A 20,646-nucleotide genomic window follows, 5' to 3' on the forward strand; every position below is an offset into this window, starting at 1 on the left:
ACTCGATTCGTTTGCGCGTTATATGAGGAAGACAGTCGGAAAGTGAGATTCGATGAAACGCAAGTGCGGCCGCTTAGAGAGACTCCGCTCTTTCGCCTCTCGAACTCTCGATTCGACTTTTAACCTCCGTAGCCAAGTGGAAAAGACACTGACGCCTCGGCTTCCTCCTTCTCTCCTTATTAGAGGCGTAACTTTTTCACTGGGTTTTAAAAGCCGCCGCGCCTGACTTTATGCTCCCGCAGCAGCGGGAAGAAGTTTTAAAACACTTTGGAAGCTTTCGCGCGACGCCCGCACTACTGCGCAACTTGGCGTAAAAGTAAATTGTTTGCTTTATCGGAAGGAAAGCGAAAGTTTGCGCGTCGTGTAGCTTAAAATTTCTATCCGACGAGTCGATGAATTATTTCGCGTCAAAGGGTGCAAATACTGAAATTTTAATTCTTGTACTCTTGAAAAAAATAATAGAAATAAAAATAAGAGCGGTCTGGTATAACGAGGCAGAGCATTTTTTATTCAAAGAGCAGAGCGTGTAGCATCTCTGTCGGAACTGCGAGCGTTAAGCTTACCCTCAAAATCACATTAACTCGATTGCGCAGCTACATTCTCGTCGCGCCACGGGCCGGTTGGTTAGTCAAGTGCTGCTGTACATCTACGGGGATGCGGATTAGCGAAAGAGCGAAGAGGAGCTGACGGACGGGGCTCGAGGCCTCTCGTCGACTCCTCTTTCTCACGTCGTACGCGACTATAGGTATGTACTAGCTGCTGCTGTATAGAGGGACCGCAATAAACTGCGCTTTATCGTCGACGCGCTGTTTCGTCAACGCGTGACTTGGCGGATCGACAGTCACGCCCGGTGCGAACGCTTTGTATCTTGTTTTATTTTTCTATTAACGAGCTGTACTGCCTCTCGGAGGATTTTATGGGCTGATGGGCTGTGCTTGTTAAGAGTGACGGATTTGCCTAGTTTGAAAAGTTTGATTCTTGCGATTTATTTTGTAAAAGATCATTTTGTACTGGCCATTTTTTTTTTTTTGGGAATTTATTTTTGGCATAGGTAGAGCTAAATTTTTTTAATCTACTTTTGCTATGACGAAAAATATAAAGATCAACTGTTCTTATTCCATAAATAAAAATGTTAAAAAGATACGTATACCCTGAACAGTAACTCGCGCTCCCAAGAAAGCAAACAATGCGTGCCAATATTTTTATGTTGAATTGATAATATTTAATATGTAATTACAACAAATGCACTGTAGTATCATTTGATAATATTCAGCACATAATAATCCAGCATCTTTAACCCTGTTATTGTTAAAAAATATATGAATATCATACTTTGTAGATGTATTAATTTTTGAAAACTACAAAATGCATTAGGGCATAAATGCGACTCATTAAGTGTACTCATAACAAGGTATTTTTTATTTTCCGCTCAGTAAGAAGTAGTAAAAAAGTTTTAGTGAAACGAGTCCGAGCGTGATCCGACGGCAAACAGTAGTACGATCCGACGGACAGTAAAAATACGTTCTAACCAAACATTCGATGTTTGTTTTCATTAACGTCACACACACTGAAGATATCAATCTTCATATCAATTAAAATCTGAATTATTCGTGGAACACAATATTGCCTTAAATTCATGCATTTGTTTACAATTTTGGTATTTTCACTGACTGACGACTGCTTTTTGTACTACTCGACATCGCGCCTTTTGAATCTCACGATTTTCGCCGAATTTAAGGTGTCCAATTCGTAAACGAGCAATGCAAACAAGTCTTCTTGACATCAACAACCCGTACTTTTCGAAATACACTTACCGAGGAAATTAATTGGCATTAGCATGGCACAAGTAATCAACGTAACAATTAAAACAAGCATCTGTACTCACGATCCGTTATCAGTGATGGAAGCTTGAGGCCAGGCTCGTGGCACGGGTTCCTCCTTGAGGATCTGCCTCATGTCCTGGGGCGCGAAGACCAGTGGCGCTCGGGGGTGGTGATGGGGCGGTGGTGGCGGTGGCGCCACGCTGGCCCCGTACAGCTTTCGGCCCCAGTGTCCCTCCAGTTCGACCGGACTGCCACCTGCTCCGGCGGTGCTCCCGGTGCCGCCTCCTGCGGCTCCCAGTCCCAACCATGGCGACCCGCCAGCACCCACGATTGTGGAGCTGGGCAGGAGGCTGTTCCACTCGTCGGACCGCGTCGTGAGGCCGTACGGCGCGTAGCCCTCGGGTGATGTCGCGACCGTGCCGGCGCCTTGCTGGTGGTGCTGCAGCAGCTGCTGTCGGTTGCTGCCAACGCAGCCGCGACCGTTAGTTGGCCGCTGCGCCGTCGCGAGGCTCCTGCACCATGCCAACCTACCGACGCAAGCCTCCTTCGCCCCTACGATTCCGTGCTCCTAGATGACGACGACGACGTCTCCTTCGAGTCCAGAGAGCTTCGTTCACTTTAAACTGCACCCGCACAACAGCCGATCGACGTACCGTCACTTGTCATTTGTTTACTTTGCTTTCCTTCGAGGTTAGGTCCAGCCTCTCACTGCATCGCCGCGCACGAGTGTGGTAAACAACAACCGCTACGGCACGTGGCACACGCGCGCACACGATCGAACGCCGGCGAGAGTTTCTTGTGGCTGCGCGTGCTCTTGAGGTTATCCCGAGAGGAAGCTTCCAGCAGGACACTGGAGTGTCGTTTGCTCCTCCAGCTGGCTCCCGAGGATCTCCTTAACGGCTCCTCGAATGACGATCCGACTGGACTATAACCCGTCGGAGATTACAAAGAGACAGCGACGCGCACAAAAAGCCGAGTGTCGCTGCAGTCCTCGAGTACCGGGAGAAAAGAGTGTACACACTGGCTAGTCTCTCTCTCTTTCTCCTTCTGTCTCTGCGTGTGCCGCGGAAGTCCCCAGCCGCGCGTTGCTTCCCGTTACGGCGCCGCTTGTCGAATGTGTCACGGGCTGGCGAGCCGGCGTGCCCGAGGGTCCCACGGGTCGGCGGCGCGCGCGACTCGCAGCGCTATCCCCTCTCCGCGAGGGGGCGGGACCGGATCGAGCGCTGCTTCGGCGCCTTGGGGTCGAGGGGCGGAGTTGCTCGCGGCGGCCAACCAATGGGGGAGCAGCCGGTCGGCCAATGGCGTGAGGGGGTTGGAGGCGGGAGCCAATGGGAGCGAGGCTAGTGGGGCGGTGGTGGGGGGGTGGAGCGGCCACGAGGATTGTGGCGCCGCAGCGGGAGTTGACTGCAGGCTCCGAGAGGGCATTGCGGCTCGAGCCGTCGATGCGGAAGGAGCCTCCGCGACACTCGCGGATCTGGCGGGAGCGCGAAATGTTGAAATGGTACGGGTGGATTTAATGAAAAATCGTGTTTTAAAACGAGTTATACTGAAATTCTTCAAATTTACACTTTTTAAAATTTTGTTGGTATTAATTTAGAGCTTTCAAACATTGTCGCAAAACTCGGTTTGGTATCGTGAAACTGGAAATTTTGTAATTCACATCGTAATATTTTTGCTCTATTTTATTGCGTACAAGTAACGTTGTATCAAAATAAATCTGATGTTGTACATTTAAGTTAGAACGCAAAAAAGTTAGGTTTTAATGTATCCGCGCCATCTTAACGTATTTTAAAATAACATTCCAAATAAATGTCAAGAATTCAACAGTAAACGGTTAGTTCCTCGTCCCGATTTAAATCTGCAATAAACAAACCAAACTCGACTTCTAACGCAAGAACTTCTGTCGCAGCGTACTCCCGACCTACGTCAACGAGCAAATCAAATTAAAATAAATGTAACGTTCCAGTTCTAAAAAGCCACCGCGTAGCGTTTCTTTGGCTAATGAACGTTAAATTCTCATAAATCGCAAAAAGTGCCGACGCAATTAAACCGCTCGCGAGCCGTCCATAAACTCCACGCCGGAGCCACTTAGCTCCCAATAAAAAGCATAAATCCCTCATATGCAAGCGAAAAAATTGCTCCAATTTGTTTTTCAATCCCCGCTACTTAGAAGTCAATTAAAATTCCGCCGAACACTTAAAGCAGTACCGACCGTCCTTGCATCTTTCATGCGAAGCTGAGAAAAAACGAAGAAACAGCGGCCAATGCGAGCTAAAGAGGAAAACTCATAGCCACGCCTCGATCGCAAAATGTATTCCCGAACGAGGAAACGAGCCAAATGAGGCTCTCGCCGATCGCGCAACATCGAAATCGGCAAGTCCATTGGCGTGTACGTGCGTCAATCGTCGCGGGAGAAATATATGAACTTGCCGGCGATCGGCAGGCCCTTATTTATCTCGGAGAGCGAGTCGCCGTATGTCGATAAGTCTCCGGCGCGTGGACAGACGTCGGATAGCTTGATGCTTTCCAGAGGCGGTTCGAACGCGCGAGAATGCTTGCGCATGTTATTGAGAGGAAAGTTTGTCGACGATCTCAGAAAATATACTCGAAATTCGTCTACGCAATCGACAACAATCCTACCAGTTTTGGTAAGCAAACAACCCGATAAAAAATCGCATTCATTCCCTTTATTTTCTTACCACTCAGCAGCGGGATTTCTTCTGCGCATTGGGCAGAATCGACAATCGTGCGACCACAGGTGCGGCGTCACGTATATCCGGACATGCGCGCGTGAGCGACACCTCCATCGCGGCGGCGGCGGTGACGATCGGCAGGTTTTTGTCTCGCGGTAATCGCGGCGCGCAGTGTCCGGCTAAGGAAGCGAGCTCGCGATTTCTCCCCCTGGGCCAAAAACACGCCAACGAGGTGGCGATTATCGCGCGCCTCGAGGACGATCTCGCAGGCACCTGAGCGGTCTTTTCTTCTTACTATACTCGTGGCTCTTTTTGCTCGCGGTGATCGGTACGTGCTACAATGGAGACTGTGAATGCTGGTATGGATTCTCCGTTGCTGCTCGAGATTTATATGGTGCGGAGTGAGAGGTGAATGATTCTGTTTTGAATTATATGTGTTTTATTGAATTTATATCGATTCTTCCCATTCGAAGAATAAAAGTTACTATTTTGCCTCTATAACATACACATTAAGTCCCTCTTAAAAATATTTAACTTCCACATGACCGATATACCCAGCCCTCTCTCACAGTACACAGCGAGCCCCCACTTCATTGCCGCGTTATTACATTTTCCCGCTAAAATATACATACGAGCCATATACACTCTCCCGCGCATAGACACGCGACAGAGAGAAGCCGAGCTAAGTGATGGATCGGAGTTTTCGGCACGTGGAGAATCTTCCCGCGCGCGCGTGTATCTGTACGGCACACGGGTCGTTCGGGGACCGCAGCCAAGCCCCAACATGGGGCGGCACTCGCTCTCATTATGTATACCTATATACCTGCGCGCGACTATACGCTGTCTTTAAGGCAGTCCCTCTCGCCCCCCCCCCCCCTCTCCCCGCTGCTCTCGCCGCAGTTTCGCGGTGCTGAACATGGCGCGCCGCCGACTTTACGAGGTCGTTTATATACAGCCCTCTTTGGCTATGCGCTGGCCTTAAAACGCTCGTTTTTGTGCAAGCAAGCTGACGAGTTTTCGAGGATAAGTAATCGCTCGAATGACTGTTCGGCACTCGATCTAAATGCGTCTTATACACCCCACGACTCTTAGCCTACAAGCCCACAAAACCAAATCGAGCTGCGAGAGGACGAGATGAGACATCAGCTACTCGACTGTGTTTGCGAATGCAAAGTGGCTGCGCGCGAGTAGACGGAACTGCGAGCGGGAGCGAACGAAGACATCTCGGGGAGAGAATCGGGGGAAGATCAAATTACCCGGCACAGAGCGCATTATCTCTACTTGATAGACTTTCCGGATGTACGTCGGTGCTCAATCACGAAATCCGCCCCTCGGACCTTTTCTGACGAGGTGCTGGCTTGAGGAGACTATTTGTGCGGAGTGTATACTCGGAAACCTAATTCTCTTTCTTGCAATTCACGCAATTGCGAATCGAAGCACTGTAACAATCAGTGCACGCGCGACTGTATTATCACCGAAGCTAATCGAGGTTGAGAAACTCTGTCTCCTTTACCCCCGTCCGCAGGCTAAACTTGCGATCCCCATAAATATATTCAAACAAATTCTATAATTACTTTTTTTTCCCGCGCGCGCCGCTCACTTTGCCGCGTCGCGCGACAGATTTATGTACTCTCGCGCTATATCGCTTCCTCGGCTCTGCTTGCTTTAAAAGAATCCACTACCCGCGAGCCAACTTAATTTCGCTCGAGAGTGAAATTGCGCCGAGGAACGAAATGCAAATAATCGCGTTTCTTTCGATGCCGAAATTAAAACCGAATTATGTATGACCAAGCACGTTATATAGACGAAACAATGGGCCTAATGGACCCTCGCCACATCGTTCGAAAAATAATAGGGGACAAAGAGGACGTATTATGTAAATCCACGAAATGTCACAGACCCACTGTGTATAACTCTTGCTCTACATCTGTCGTCGGCCGCCGCGATCGAATTAAAGAATTAAGTAGCCGCGCTCACGTCAACGTCATATTGTGCAAAGTGAGCCCGAGACGGGTTCGAGTGGCCATACGCGTGCCGAACCGGTTTCAATTTTTGCAAAAGCGCCGCTCCTGAGTGTATCTCGCGCGTGATTCACGGTACCTTTCACGTCTGCGCCTAACGGCCTGGAACATTGCTACCTCACGCCGGTCTCGGCGTCTATTTGTACGTTATATGTGTTTTATACAGCTCGCGAAACGTAAGCTACGAACTCCATGACAGGAGGCGGCCGAACCAAACGACACTTGTCAAAACCTTCACGCCCAGTTGGATGCGGCATTGGACTTCCTTAAACATCCCAATATAATCTAATTCTATATCCGTACGCACACAGAGCGTCACTTCGTCGACGGAAGCTCCTAAATGTCCCAATGATGTCAAATGAACATCAGCGCGTCGGCCAAATCCAATTATCCGTGTGTATAGTCGCGCGCTCAGCAGCGGGGAAGGGAAGTTGGTTCGCGCACCCCGCGGTCGTTCCGCTAAGCCTATTACCGAGCTATGATAATATTTCTGCGGGTTCGCTCGCTCTGTCTGTTTGCGCGCGGCTGCTGGACCTGCATATGTTGGCCTAAAGACCGGCGTTTGTGCGAAAGAGATGTGCTGCCAGGCTGCAAGTGGTCGAGCGCTAATTCGATTGCGCGCGGCGGGTGTATCTTGCGGACCTTTTGTGCGGGGAGACACGTAGCGCAGGAAAGAAAATTTAAGTGCGTAAGGTTTTATAGTTATGCCACAGCATTTGAAAGCGATCTAACCGCAATAATCCAACATTTAGCTTAAACACACTCAATATTCCATATTTATTCAAGCATTCCACCAGCTAAACTGCATAATCCTCGCTCGAATCCTTGGAAAATAAAGCGGACAGTAATCCCCCGCAGCCAAAGTGAATCTAAAGCCAACACGTCGTATAACTAGAGCTCTGTATATCCATCCATTCTTCGGAGCACTGCAGTGTGTGTATGTACGGGGCGGGTCGCGTGCGTGTCGCGCGCACTTGTCCCTTCCGTCGAAATTTCGCCGCGCGACAACGAGGGCGCGTGCATTGGGGTTAGCGTGCGTGATAGTGCGCCACTATGCGTGTCTCTGTCCCCCCCCCCCCTTTGCATCGCAGCCCCCTTTGTATCCTTCTGCTCGTCTCCTGATGTGTATCCAGCGGGTTTTCTCGTTTTGGAGGTAAGACCAGAAGGATTTTTGGGTGGAATCTGTCGGTTTCTACCCTGAAAACTAGATTCGTTTTCGTAACGAATTGTTCGATTGAAGCTAGATTGATGAGTTGCTTCTTAAAAAGTTTCGTTTATTCCACCGGCTTTCGAGCATTATTACTCCGACAACTTTCTCCTTACATAAACCTACTCGTTTACCTACATTCTCGTCGTCTCCCTCCTCCGCAGCAGCTCCGGAGAGCGATGGATGGAGGACATGCCGGTGGGGGACCCGACATATGCGATACTTATGGGGAAGAGCATCCCCGCACGCTTTGAGATCGCGAGTTTGCTCTTTGTCTCTGTCGCGCTCCTCTCTTTGACCCGTGGCCTGAGCGCGACATGTGCGGAAAATACAGAAGCATCTCGAGTTTTATATCGGCTGTGCGCGTTTGTTTGCTCTTGCACGAGTGTTTGATTATTTTTGTTTTTTCGAGCTTCCTGCCCTCAATTATCAGCACAGTGTCAATCGCTCGTCTAATAAGACAGCCGCAAGCCTCGCCGCACTTGAAAGCCCTCCCCCACGAATTATCTCCTAACTAGCAAGCCAAATCCATCGCCGCTCGTTATTCCCGATAAAAGAAGCCCACTCGAGCGTTATCTCGAAGAACGGGCCGTCCGCACCTGCTCGATCAATTACCATCGCCAGCACCCATGATGCGTGCGTAGGTGCAGCAGCAGCTATGTGTATAGTATATACATCCTCAAAGCGACTGCAAGAGTAACGACGCGTAATGGATCTCCTCCAAGAGATACAAGGGCACAAATGCATACTCCCCAGTGTGGTCTTCTGCTACAGCTCTCGCGGCATTTGGTATGACAATGCGCGACGGTAACGCATCATCGGCCCCCCGATTGTAATGATAATAGGCCCTGCGAGCGCCTCCTGCGGCGAGGCGTGCGCGCAGATGTACGAGAAAAACGCGCGGCCCATTGAAAAAGTTACTGCGTAACAGGTTGCAGTACGGCCGCGTCATTAGTGCGCGGGTGAAGAGGATACAACCTATATGTATATACCGCGCACTTGCGATACATCCCGAGGGATGATGACTCGAGTGTAGTGGCCGGCTCTTTCGCCTCTTTTTTCGCTGATACCCGACGTCTATCGGGTTTCGCGGTTGACAGGTTCCCTTTTTTGCCACACTTTCGGCTGCATCTGCGCTGCTGCTGGGAAATTAATACGCGTATATAGGGCTCGTGTAAGTTTTTCGTTGAGCTATCGTCGAGGCGGTCTTGTTTCGTTGTTTCCGTGAGTCGAATCGACAATCGAGCCCTCTACACTCGCGCGTTTATTTATCAAACTCTCGGCAACTTTTCCGAAAAATCGAGAGAAAAAAGCTCCAGGTCTCATTATGCGCAAAGTCCGACGGGATTACCGCACTTTTTACCCCCAAAAAGGGAAGGGGCACAACCCTGCCGCGCGCACGATTTATCTCCCATAATTCCCGAAAGGTCCGCGCGCGCGATGACGATGATACTTTCGGGCGTCCGTTTCCATAAAGCGAATTATTTTTGTACATGCCGCGTGAATTAATGATAAGCTAGCTCGTGTGTGTACGTATGGCTCGGGGTCAGTTGGGTATAACATGCTGACCGCGTCGTTATGACAAATGCGAGTAGCTGTGCGCGCAAGATTTATCCCCGGCGTCTTGGTCGCGCGCGACGCGTACGTACATTCAATCATTTTGTGGGCAGTTTTTTTTTTCGTCGCATAATACACAGCGTATAGCTGACTTTTGTACAAAACAGGGGGCGTTTGTCAAGCCGTGAGTGATACGCGTCGCTATTCGTGGACGTGTAGGTGTTCCACGGATGGATTAATTTTTACTCCTGGGACGCGCTGAGGTATTATACAATACTTTTGCTTCCATTATCCGGACATCAATTTCGCTGTGTGTGTGTGTGTGTGTGTGGACTCGAACTGAATCGGTAATTAGTTGCTCTACACACAGGAAAATTTTCCGAGCGTCGAAATCGTTGTGCAGCCCTCGTAAATCATAAAATCACGTCAGCCCGGCGCATTAGCGCTCACAAAAGAGTTGCGCTCTCGAGAGCGCGCCGGCCGGGATGTATAATGAGATGCATGTGCTTATATTTATGTGCTTTTGCCAGTAGGCGCTTCGCAGTCCCCACAGCAGCCCCTCTGACGATTCTTTTGTGCCGCCGCGCGCGGTATATGCGCAGCGACGCGTGTCGGGCTGGGATACGCTTGTTACTTTTGAAAACTGCGCGGGCTTGGCTAATTTACTTTTGCGAGTAGGCAGCTTGCGATTTTCATAATTGCCTCGCGGACTCTTGCGGCTTAATTCGGCTAATTGTTTTTATTCGATTTCGCCTAATTTTCCGCGAACATAATACCGCGAAATTTAATTCCTCGCAGTTATAAGCAGAAAGTAGAGACACACGAAGCGACTCCTCCCCCTGCTCTCGCGGTATAAGTAATCGGCTCTCGAGTGGCCCTCGAGCCCGAGAAGAAGAAGAGCCGCAGACGGAGAGAGAAAAAGGCAACTTATGTAGGGCATCCTTCAAGGGGAGGAGAAGTCTAGTGCTCCGTGTGCTCTCTGGCCATCGCGTGCGCGGAGCTCGGAAAAGTCCTGTGTGTATCACGCCAATACTGCCCTCGTGGGTGCCCTGTTGGTCGAATAAGGAGGAATGCATCGTTACGCTTTGGCGAATTTCGGCGAGAGCTGTGTAGTGCTAACGAGCGAATGAACACGCGAACGACTGTCCCGTTTTCTGGAGGAGTAGGAGGAGGAGCGATGACCGGGAAATTGAGTGTAAGAGCGTGAGCTGGGATGCTTATGTGCGGATGGAGTCGATTGCCGTGGGTGGGCGATGCTTTTTCGAATTGATGCCTTGCTGATTCGGTTCTGCGGCTTTTCGGCTGATTAAAGGCTATGGGTTGGGAAATGGATCGTTTGCTGGCGTTTGTTGAATATTGATAGGATCGAGACTGTTAATTCGTGGTAATCGAAAGTTCACAGAGTGATACTATGAATAGATGAGAAGTTTACGAAATCTACTCACGATCACCTTTCATACACTCGCTAAGACAAAGCAATCTCTCGTGGCTCTGAACTAAAACTTCATTCCACAAAAGCCAGAGTATAGAGGGCGAACCGGCCGCACATCCCAAGATTATTTTCCAAAGCAAGTCCGAGTCCGTCCGCGGCCGCAGAAGCACTCGGGCATCGGCTAAATTAGTAGGGCAGAGCTGGATATCTCCCTGAAATCGAGCAGCTCATCGCTTATTTAAAGCGAAATGCCGAGCACGACGTCCCACGCGAGTACACATACACGTACCGGACTAATGACTCGACTGGATTGCCGAGCCAACTACTAATATCCGCGGACAGGTGCGCAGCCTCGACGTCTCCGAGGCTCGGCTCGCGTGTTTCTTGTTTGCAGCTCTCGATCTACGCTCACGTATGTATAAGTATATTATCGACCGGTCGGAGATTAGGAGAGCGAGACGACGCATGAATCTACATTGTGTGTGTGTGTGTGTGTGTGTGTGTGTGTGTGTGCCGAGGGTCGTTTACAAACGCAGAAATGTTCAAAGCGCCGAAGAAAACGCGTATAAGGAGAGGCTATGTCGTCGACAGGACGTGTATATACACTGGATTGCGGCCTCGTTCGAGGAGGTCTCCTGGGAAGCTGCGCCATCTTGCCTGGTCCCTCTCTCTTCCTCTTCCCTCCATACACATCTCGTCCAGCCGGTCCTTCGTCCTTTTTGCTCGGCTCGCTCTCAATCTCGAAAACGTTCATCTTTATTTATCCGCTATTGTTCCTCCTTTTTCCTGCAACGCGTATAAGGCCGCATGTTAGCGCACTACGTTAAATAGAATTACGATATACATAGAAAAAGATGCTGTACGTACACCAATTTATGAGAAACGCAGCAGTAGTCCATTGTACCGACTTCCATCTCCGCATCCGTAGTGGGAAGGGGTGCGAGGCCCCTTTGCATAAACTTGTGGACCCGCGGCGAGTTCCTTTACCGGAGTAAACGTCGTTTGCATTTTGCAGAGAGAGAGAGAGAGAGACGCCGTGAAAAATGGTCCGCGATGCTTCTGTCGTCCGGAACGAAGTTTCCACCTGAAATCCGGTTAAATAATGATGGTATGTAAATTCCTTGGGATTGAATATCGAGCGTTGATTAATCGCCTTTTTACAAAAATATATCCACACAATTTAACCACAGCAGCTATATAGGCATGTATACTTTTTGCTCATCGACGCGAATCGCGCGTAAAAGCGCTTATTAGGATTAATGAGCACTCGGTCTCTCGCAGCGCCGCGCATGAATATTTGCGCGTCCGCGGCAGTTTCAGTTTTGCAAATTACTTTCCAGTCATCGGGGAAGGATTTCGTTATGGCCATAACCGCGTCCTGCCGCTGGCGGATTGTTATTTATTCGGAAATATATGCACCAACATCCGCGCTACTCGCGGGATAAACGAGGATAATAATGCAACGCGCAGTGATTTTCTCCCATAAAGTTAAATCATTCTCCTGTTGATACTTTGCGGTCGTACATCCGCTGCGATATGGCTTTTAATACGCTGATCAATATTTATTGTTTATTGCTCACTTTCGAGACGTTTTTACACGAATTGAAATTCCGCTGAAATTCGGGCACGTATAACAGTGTACCCAACTCTCGCCGACGCTAATTAATTCTCACTCGGCAGCTCATTTAATTTCTCGACTATCTCCCTCGCCGATAGCGATAGTATTCCAATCTAATATTCGACACTATATCAATCCCGCGCAGATGTATACTAAACACACAGACAGAGGCTCGCTCGTAAAAGCAGCGATTCCCAAGAAAATTCAGAGCAATTCAAACGGATGATAAATCAGCGCAGGAAGCTCATTTCGCCCGCGTAATGTCTTATTCGTGTGCCGCGAGACAAATCGCTACTTGTTTGTCATTCACCCTCCGCCGCGAAATTTCGACGCCGTTCATTAGACTATATAGGCGCGCGCGTATGTATGTGTGTGTTTCTCACATTAGTCGTGTTTGCACAGGACCGGGTCGTGGCGCGCAATATCCGGTGGTGTTTACCCCGAGAGCTGTTGCTTAATTCGATGCCGAATGTCTCGTTCGCTGTTTTCTCTGTAAATCCATTATTGCGCGAGGCTGACGCGTGCGACTTTTGGCTTTTGTGTGGTATACTTACTCGCTACGACTCGTTGTGGGCAGATTTCGTGGGATGGGAGAGTCACGATGAGGATGTTGGAGGTTTATACGGAAAAAGCTTACTTTATGTTGCATCGTGAAAAGACTTTGATTCTTGGTATGAGACTTTCAGTTTTTTAGGTTATGTTCAGTCTGCGATTTTTTTAGTACGAATAAGCGGAAACCCCCTATCGTGACTACCCGTTATCTCCAGCTCTTGTTTGGACAAAATCTCGAAAATTTCGATTCGAGATCGAGTTTGACTTTGACATTTCGCTCTATCTATAAGTTGATTTATTTTTGTTGGACGAGCGAATAAGGTTTAATAAATTGTACAGAATACACTTTTTTTAAAAATCGTTGTATTATAAAAAGTCTTTGATTCGTGGTATAAAAATCTTAGCTTACATTTTGCATAAATACTAATCTACATGACAAATGTAGGCGAAATAAATAAGTTAATGACATGCGCGCTCAACGTGAGTTAATTATCTACATATTTACAATTATGTAAATAAACTTAAAAACAACGAGCTTAATTCATCTCTCTCTCTCTCTCTCGTATAAAAAATCACCTATATCCTATACGCTTTCCCTCCTTCGTGAGAGTTGCACATTCATAGCTTTGCAGGTCGCAATATCACTATGTCCGTCGGACTGACTTTGAGTTATCGTTTTTGTTCTTCTTGGCTTACAAAGGCACTGGTTTCGCGATGGCTTCCGATTTTCGCTTCAGTCTAATCACTCAGTGAATCCAGGGGATCGACGCACTCGCAGCCATTTGGCAGCAGATCGAGCCTGAGGTGTTGTCGGTACTTGTCGTCGGTTAATCCTAGGGTTATCAGTTCGTCGGTGTGCTTGAAGTACTTTTGCCTGCAATATCGTGGTCTGCCCTCTCGATCGGCGGTTGAGTCTCCGCATCGTGCCTTTACATTGCTGAAAACGCAGAAAGATTCGATGAGTATGGGTGCGGAGTGTAGATGATGTGAAATAAGAAAAGCGTATTTTATGCAAACTTACAGGCATTTTGTCAGCTTGATTTTTTCCTGATACACTCCATCGATCTTTAATTTGAAGAGTTCTCGGCCCTCGTCAGTCAGTACGGAGTACAATGTATCAGGAACAGTCTGGAATCAGAGTTGAAAGAAAAAATAAAATATCGCGTGTAGATTGGTGGTGAAAAAAATGGAGTAAAAATCGCACGAGATCTGTACTCACCTCGCATTTGCAATCTCCGTAGTCGTGTCGTCTGAACCTGTGACTCCTGGGCTCGTCCATCCTCAGCGCGGTAATCGTGCGACTCGAGACCGAACGGAAAATCTACAACAAAACAGTAAGTCGCACACATGAGTCACACTGCGTCAGTCTCGATAATTAAAAAAAAAATCCAAAAGAAAATCTACTCACCACCCAGGAGAATATCGCCGACACGAAAAGTAACTTGGGCGTCAAACAGCTGTGGCTTCTCCCCATCACTCGCGAATCACAAATCACTATCACAATCTCGAGTGCAGAATAGACAAAATTTACTCTCCTCTATTGTCCTCCTGCACTTATCAAGCTAATGCAATAGTTTTGCGGTACAAAAGAGCGAGACACCGCGTGGTGTTGCGCGTCGGGATGCCTCGTCACGTCTAATTGCTTCTCCGGACCTCGATCCTCCTTTTATTTCAGAATTATCATATCCAAGCGGTTATCTCGCTCGGCGGTCGTTCATATAACACGCTTACCCGCTCGTGCGTATAGCGCCGACGACACACGAGAGCGAGCGACTGCACACGAGCTTTTCGACTTTTTTCGTTACTTTATTTTTTGATACACACAATACAGTCTCCTTTTCGCTCCGCCCGGTAATTGTGCCTGATAATTCACTATTTTTAAACGGAGTTTAATTAATTTTTACGGGCTGCCGATTGCGAGGAGATTTCACGAGCTTATCGCTCGTCCGTGCATACATCTTTTTTTTTGCAATTTTCACCTAATTTTCTCTCACATAATAGAAATCACAAGGAGCGAGACCGATAAAGCTCATTAGTTGCTATGCGCGTACCGCGCTATCGTCATTTCCGCAAAAAATCTCAATCTCGATCCCTTTTGCGAATTTGTCGCGAATCAGCGCATGTGTACACAAGCGACCAGCTAAAAGTCCCAGCGTGAGCCTGTATCGGCGCATTCTTATGACAGTATAGTCGCTATATCATAGATACACCCCGTATCAACTTGTTCTTCCCAACGAGCTGCGGCGTTACGTAAGCGCCGCTTAATTAGTCACAGCACACACGACTAGTACAGGATCGCGACAGATATCAATCATCTACGTGCGATCCGTGACTAACAATCGCAGCCGCATACGTAACCCGTGCAGCGGTATCGCCGTGGGCTACTCCGAAAACCACATTATGTGGCCAGACAGGGATATCGCTCTATCGGCGTCGACGTCCTTGATAAAGCGCTGCTCTTTCGTTCTAACGTGCGAGATGCCCCATCATAGTAGTATGTGGAACCTCCTGACGTCACGTCCGACAGCACGCGGATAGCTGCTTGTGTATCCGCTTTTTTTGCGTGACGTCTTTCGTCGATGTTTTTTTCGGCTTTCGCCGAAGATTTGCAAAAGCTCGCACGCTTACGTTTGTGGTCGAGTCTACGTAAGCAAAATCCGGCGGCGTATTTCCGTTCGTCGCGATAGCGCGACTCCGTGTCTGTGTATGTTAATTAGCCGAGGATGTGCGAGGAGCGAACGCGCGTGTGTGCGTGTAGGAGAGAGAATTTTCATCGGAGCCGATATGTCGTTCCGCGTACGAGCTGGGTGAGTAACGATATTTAGTAATAATGCTTTGATTCATCCCGCTGTGTGTGCGTGTATTTATTTTCATCCCAGACTCGGATGTTGACACTGCGCTACTTCCTACGAGGATACATCAGCGTTAGAGATCGTATAGTCTGCGTCAAAACACATTCGAGAATCGGAAGTAGAAAAAATCGGCGATTGTTACCGTTCGAAAGCTGAGCCCGTAAACAACCGTCACGCTCTGTGTAGGGAAGGTTTGAAATTCCGAAATACCGTCATAGTCACGTTGAATATCGTTGAATCAAACGATCGGGAGTGCAATAACAAGTCGAGGCCCGAAAGTGAAAAACAAAGGAGGAAAAAAGTGGCGCTTCGGAAAAACCTCGGTAACAGCCCACAGACGTAGGTAGGTTCTATCTTATATCCGAGTTTGAAGCGCGCAGCATCCGAGTGAGAGCCCCCGAGTGATGATAAAACACGGGAACAATCAGCCGGCGCGAGCGAGCGAGCGTATGACGCGCGAGGCTTTTCCTCGGAGCTCGCGCAAGCAAGCAAGCGAGCGAAAAGTGCGCCAGCGGTCAGTATGGTACTGTTTCGCGGGGGCGGGACAATAAAAAGGCGCTTTTTACGGCCTGCCGGAATCACCGTGCGAGAGTAACGGTTCCACTTCTTCTTCCTTCGACTGTATCTTCTTTGTTTCATCCGCGGCGGAGCTGTACACACGGCGAAATTGCCAGCGGGGCAGTAAACTTCTATGGGCGCGAGTGTGTGTGTGTGTGTGTGTAGGTATCTGGTTTCGGGAGAGATGTGAATTATTAAGGTGTGCGCGAGATCTCGCGTGCGCACGGATTCGATTCCGGCTATTCTTTTTATGCCTCCCGAAGAGTCGGTGTAGTCTGTGACGTGGTTAGCCGGCGGGATAAGGAGACTATCTAACGTGTCAACCGCGAAAATTATGGCCCTGACTTTGGAGGATTCGGTTTTGCTTTTAAGAGAGCATCAGCCTGCAGCTGATGGCCCGCATTCTAAGGCCGAAGCTGTATTTATAGATTTTATCGGCTATACACGCAAAACTGATAAGGTACTCCTACATGGAGGAATAAAACGATCGTCATCGCACTCATTACACCGCGGCTAATTAACGCAACTCGCTCTCGATCGCGTAAACAAAGTTTTCATTAGCGTCACGTATCCCTCCGCCCGCGCGTCCAAAAAGCAACAGCTCTCTCGCAAATGAAATTACCCAGCCGATACACTCCCATTCATGCCTCGACGCTGCACTATTTCGCGCGATAGCCGCGCTTCGTCGTATTTTTACACACTCCCGCGCGCGTATTAATATATGCTCTCTCGCGTCACACGCGCTCGCACGGCGCGCCGTATAATGCAGCCCTGGGGGCCAGTGCCGTGATGCATTTGCGCGAGCGAGAGATAGAGAAAGCGGAGAGTTTCCGGCAGATCGGAGCGGCATTAACAAGCGAGAGAGAGAGAGAGAGATACCTATGCGTGTCTGCGTGGAAATTCGCGCGGCTGTTTGCTCGTGACTAGCCAGGCGATACTTCGCTAATTATGCATCTGTTTATTGTTCGCAGCGGGGTGACGAGAAGTTTGCATGTTGATTCGGATCATTTTGATTCGATGTACGCGCGCGCGAGTCCGATTAATAACAATTAATTAGCGCCGATCCGTCGGTGTTTGCGTGCGGGCGTTGGATCGATCCGCGGAAAGTTCGCCGAGTCTCTTTTGCGCTTCGCAATTTGTTGAAAATAAAGCATCCACTTTAAAACCGCCGACGCACTAATCAATCCGACCAAAACAAAACCAAAAAATTAATCCCTCCGCGACACCCCGCGAAGTCGAATCCCATCGCACTGCAACATGCGCAGTCGCTGAACCGCGTGTCTCGATATTGTTCTCCTCTCGATCGCGCGAAAGGCGTGTTTCCAAACAAACAATCGCAGTACATTACAGCAGCTATATAGCGCTCTGCTCTCGAGCCGTTGAACGGCTGAGCGGGCCGGAGATCGATGGCAATTGCGCCGGAGCATTTTTCTCGCCAGGTGTCCGCGCAGCAACGACACAATAGCTCGAGCACAATGCTACTTGTTACGAAGGCAGCGAGATGTCACCGAACGTGAATTAGCGTCCTGATCGAGCCTCGCTACGTACATACAGGGGGCGATCGCAGAGAAGGGTTTATGGGCAAGACAGAAGGCTGCGGACAGAAATTTCAAGGGTGACTTGATTCTCGTCGAGAGGGATTTTTAATTTTTGTTTTTCGCTTGCCTCGTTGGATTCGAATGCGCGGAGATCGCGGTGTTTACGTACAAGGTACAAAGGCCTGGTGATTAAAGAATTATGAAGCTTTGGAGAAGTGCGAAGCACGTGTTTGGACCTGCATGCGTGTAATCAGCCGAGCTGAGCGCACGGCAGTCTGGATCTCTTATCACGGACGCCGCGTCGGTCACAGCTCGCACTCGGCGAGCTGCATGTGCTAGATTAATTTTATCTACATAATATACACCATCGGTACAACTGTACCGCAGATAAATTCTGTCTCTCGATCCTGAAAGTAACTGAGTTCGATTTAGAACAAAAAAAGATAAGTTTCGTCGACCGATAAAAACTAGTCTGACCTTCATCAATTAAATCGTCCTCAAAAAAAGAATAACGAAGCGGAGCATAGAGAGATCGGAATCGAGCAAAAAGAAGAGAAGACCGACCGGTCGAGGGTGTGAAAGTGCGAGGGGTAGCATCCGGCGAAGGGGTTGTTGCCACTCGCGCGACTCCGCACTGCAGTATGCCAGAGACAAATGGCAGCGAGACAGCAATGAAGCAGAGGACATAAAGAGAAAACCAACTCTTCCTCTCTCTCTCTCTCTCTATCTCTCTCTCTCTCTCTCTCTCTCTCTTGCGTAATCGCTGCAGATGCCCGAGCCAAATGGCGCTCTCGGTGCACAAAATTCGAGATTTATGGGCCTTCGCTCATCGATACATCGGCGATCGGCTCTCCCTCCTCGTTCTCTATACAGCCTATGGATGTATACGCGAAGTGTATATAATGTACTGCTAGACAGTCAGTCGGATGCTTAGCGGCTTCGTCCCCGCGGAGTGATGTAACTCGAGGCGAAGTCGAATTTACGAGGGATTTGACGAGAGTACGCCATCTGCGGCGCGACTGCTAATCATTCGGATTGCGGAATTACGGCTTAATTTTCGAGCTTTTTGGAGGATTAGCCAGGCTTGAGTGGAGAGAAGCCCTCGAGGAGCTTGATGATTGCGATGAATGATGCTTTTTGACGGATCAGGCATCTGCGGGTATCGACTATCAATATTAATTGCGAGGAATAGCTGACTACGAGGTTCTTTGTTTTTCCGTCTACACAGTGAGAGGATGTTTTTGGACGATTACGAGATAAATTGTTTATCTTAATTAGCTGCAGCGGAAGCTCGTGAGTCCCTCCCTTGTATACGTGTATAAAGCAACTTTCAAGGCGATCGCAACAATATGTGTAACCGTAATTTTACAATGCGGTCCAAGTTCAATGCACTTTCAGTAGTCATAATATTATTTTTGGTTGCTTTATCAAGTATTAGTTGCTGTGCAAATAAGTCCGCCCTACTTGCATGTGTTCGGCGACATTGTTTCAGACGCTGATAAAGCTACCGTATAGTAGCACGATAACGCAGAGATGAGATCATTCTCCATGCGCTCTGTACTATACATACACTGTATGATATGCGTTAAAATTTTTATAAGATAATTCCTCTCGATAATTAAATTAATCAAACGAAAAAATTTCACTCCTGCGGTTTCGACAAGATGCTGCCAGCCACGCGAAGGTACATCCCACACATAATACGCGCGCGGAGAACAACACATGGCGAATGGTTACGGCCAATGCACACTCGCGCACCCTCTGTTTGGATTACGGCCTCGGCGCACAGAGCAGCCAGCGACCAAAGAACCTCTGCCGAGCGAGTCTATAAACAGCGTCTGTACTGTATAGGAAAGAGAGAAAAGGGAGAGAGAGAATCGACGGAATGAAGATATAGGTGCGGAAGAAAGAGAGAGAGAGAGAGAGAGAGAGAGAGAGAGAGAGAGAGAGAGAGAGAGAGAGAGAGAGAGAGAGAGAGAGAGAGAGAGAGAGACAGACAGAGGCGAAGGATAGGGAGAGAAGTGAATGCGGACGCTATGACAGATCGAGAGGAAGAGAGGCGTTTGTCCTTTGGTGGCCAACGAGGCGTCGCACGACGCCATGACTTCGACCCGACTTTGCTTCGGGACACAACGGAAGGCTGCCTCACTGAGATTCTGCACTTGCTGTGGCTGTGCTGCGAAATGAGCGTGCACTTTGTGGTTTTTTCTTATTTTCAAATGGAAATCACATTTTTATTTTAAATTTTTCGGATCGTAGTGTACCATGCAAATAATTCATAAAGAAAATATCGTTGAAAGATTCGCAAATTCTATCAAAGGCCACAGACAAAACTCCGATATGAAAGTTACAGAAATAGACAATCACGATTATTTCTGCACGCAGCGGCGCCAGTATATCCTGTACATCGAACTACGCGGACATTTCGTTCAAGTTATAAAATCGAATTAAAATCATCGCACTCGATCACCATCCCCCATCGCAGAAAAAAAAACCAATCCCCCGTATGCATTATCCCTCTTCGATTTTATCAACCGAGCCGTAAGCAATCAAACTTTCAAAAAGCCATCCCGAAACTAATAAAAAAGACCCGAGCTCAGCCCGGCAGCGATAAGAAAAAGTAGTTTGTTCGATGATCTCGCGGCAAGACATTAGGGTTGTTTGCCGGCTTCGCCCTTCAAGATGCCGCACGCGTATGATATGATACTCGAGTCGTTGCGCGGAACAATACGCCGCGCCAAAGCGCACCTCAGAGCCGCGGCAAACGGCCGACTTTCATTGAAACATCGCCGCGG

At 48.6% G+C, this 20,646-nt stretch overlaps 2 protein-coding genes across 2 annotated transcripts in view; both read right to left on the bottom strand.

The window, feature by feature from the left end:
• Positions 1-2,072, bottom strand: part of LOC100123848 (transcription factor collier) — a 53,768-nt gene extending 51,696 nt beyond the window's left edge. The window contains exon 1 of the mRNA XM_008217386.3: positions 1,886-2,072. Coding sequence (XP_008215608.1) covers positions 1,886-1,956 — 71 coding nt within the window. The 5' untranslated portion in view covers positions 1,957-2,072. The remainder of the gene's footprint in view (positions 1-1,885) is intronic.
• Positions 2,073-13,249: 11,177 nt separating this feature from the next.
• On the bottom strand, positions 13,250-19,746 carry LOC107980948. Its single transcript, XM_016984511.3, has 4 exons — positions 14,312-19,746; positions 14,123-14,224; positions 13,925-14,031; positions 13,250-13,840 (listed from the first exon to the last, which is right to left on the bottom strand). The coding sequence occupies exons 1-4, from the start codon at positions 14,375-14,377 to the stop codon at positions 13,642-13,644; spliced, it is 474 nt and encodes a 157-aa protein (XP_016840000.2). The 5' UTR covers positions 14,378-19,746; the 3' UTR covers positions 13,250-13,641.
• Positions 19,747-20,646: the final 900 nt, after the last annotated feature.

Source organism: Nasonia vitripennis, chromosome 1 (genome assembly GCF_009193385.2).
Source record: "Nasonia vitripennis strain AsymCx chromosome 1, Nvit_psr_1.1, whole genome shotgun sequence".
Classification (NCBI taxonomy): domain Eukaryota; kingdom Metazoa; phylum Arthropoda; class Insecta; order Hymenoptera; family Pteromalidae; genus Nasonia; species Nasonia vitripennis.

Bases quoted from the DNA above. Each gene is read 5' to 3' on its own strand.
- LOC107980948 (XM_016984511.3), bottom strand. From the start codon at position 14,377: ATGGGGAGAAGCCACAGCTGTTTGACGCCCAAGTTACTTTTCGTGTCG. The intron at 14,225-14,311 runs GTGAGTAGATTT...GTTTTGTTGTAG, and splicing joins CGGCGATATTCTCCTGGGTG to ATTTTCCGTTCGGTCTCGAG. The intron at 14,032-14,122 runs GTGAGTACAGAT...CTCTGATTCCAG, and splicing joins ACGGAGATTGCAAATGCGAG to ACTGTTCCTGATACATTGTA.